Source organism: Mesitornis unicolor, unplaced genomic scaffold, assembly GCF_000695765.1.
Source record: "Mesitornis unicolor isolate BGI_N332 unplaced genomic scaffold, ASM69576v1 scaffold47391, whole genome shotgun sequence".
Classification (NCBI taxonomy): domain Eukaryota; kingdom Metazoa; phylum Chordata; class Aves; order Mesitornithiformes; family Mesitornithidae; genus Mesitornis; species Mesitornis unicolor.
The window spans coordinates 1-978 of record NW_010165333.1 but is presented as its reverse complement, the minus strand read 5'-3'; the positions used below and the strand labels follow the sequence as shown (position 1 = coordinate 978).

Sequence of the window (978 nt, the reverse complement as noted above, 5' to 3'; positions counted from 1 at the left end):
CCTGCTGAAGTTCCGCATGCAAATGCGGCACTGGAATGGTTTCTGTCCCGTATGGATGCGGATATGCCGTGTTAGCTCGTCAGACCGTGAAAACCTCCGGTCACAGGACTCCACAGGGCAGGCATAGGGTCGCTCGTGAGGAGGGGTCTTGCTGGGACGGTTTGGGTATTTCCTCATCCTGCTGGGCTTGATCAGCTGGGACTGATAGTTAGTGTTGAGGGTCTTCAACTCTTGGGAGCCAGTCTGAGTAGCAAATGCCTTAATAGTGGACAGCGGAGTGAGGGAAGGCTGCTGTGCTCTGGTCTCAAGGGCTGGGAAGGGCTTCTGATCAGCTGGAACAAGACTGAGCTCACCCTGTTGCTGAGGGAACAGGTAATCCGGGATCATGGGCACCTGAAAGTTGGTTTTAGCAGTTGGATAAGCTGGAGGTGGATACTGGATGGGAGCTCCAGAGGGGTTGGGAAAGGACTGAGTCTGCTGTTCAGGGAAAACATCAGAGCTGGAATTGGGAAAAGTTGGTGCAGCCGAATAAATTGGACTGTTCTCGCTGGCTTGGACAGAACAGCTCAGAGGGGGGCTCTGCGACGAGGAGGATGGTGATGATGAAGAGGGCGTAGATGTGGAAGGTGCATTAGCCATGCCCACCAGCCCACTGACGAGGCTGAAGAGGGGGTCTGGCCATAAGGTGTTGCTGCTGCTTTGCCGGCTCTAGGGAGAAGCGCCCCGTGTAGGTTATCGGCGGCAGTCGCGTCGTTTGGTTGGGATAGCTGGTTTCTGGCAAGGTTTTCTCGTTGTTCAGGGAGATCTCGGGGAAAGTGTCTGAAAAGAGAGGAACAGCGATTACTTCCAGCGGCCGCTGCAGCTGCTGACAGGGCTCCGCGAGACCTCCCCGCACCGCGCAGCCCTAGATCCTCGCTCCTGGTTAATTAATAATTGAGCGTAACATATTGCAGCGCCGCTGGCAGGTCTCCAGCAGCA

The 978-nt window shown here is 55.6% G+C and overlaps 1 protein-coding gene across 1 annotated transcript in view; it reads right to left on the bottom strand.

Moving 5' to 3' along the window:
- Positions 1 to 819, bottom strand: part of LOC104548540 (early growth response protein 1-B-like) — a gene marked incomplete at its 5' end in the record, with an annotated part of 2,330 nt that extends 1,511 nt beyond the window's left edge. Inside the window, 2 exon segments of the mRNA XM_010194585.1 lie at positions 1 to 700; positions 702 to 819. Coding sequence (XP_010192887.1) covers positions 1 to 700; positions 702 to 819 — 818 coding nt within the window.
- Between the last annotated feature and the right edge of the window lie 159 nt (positions 820 to 978).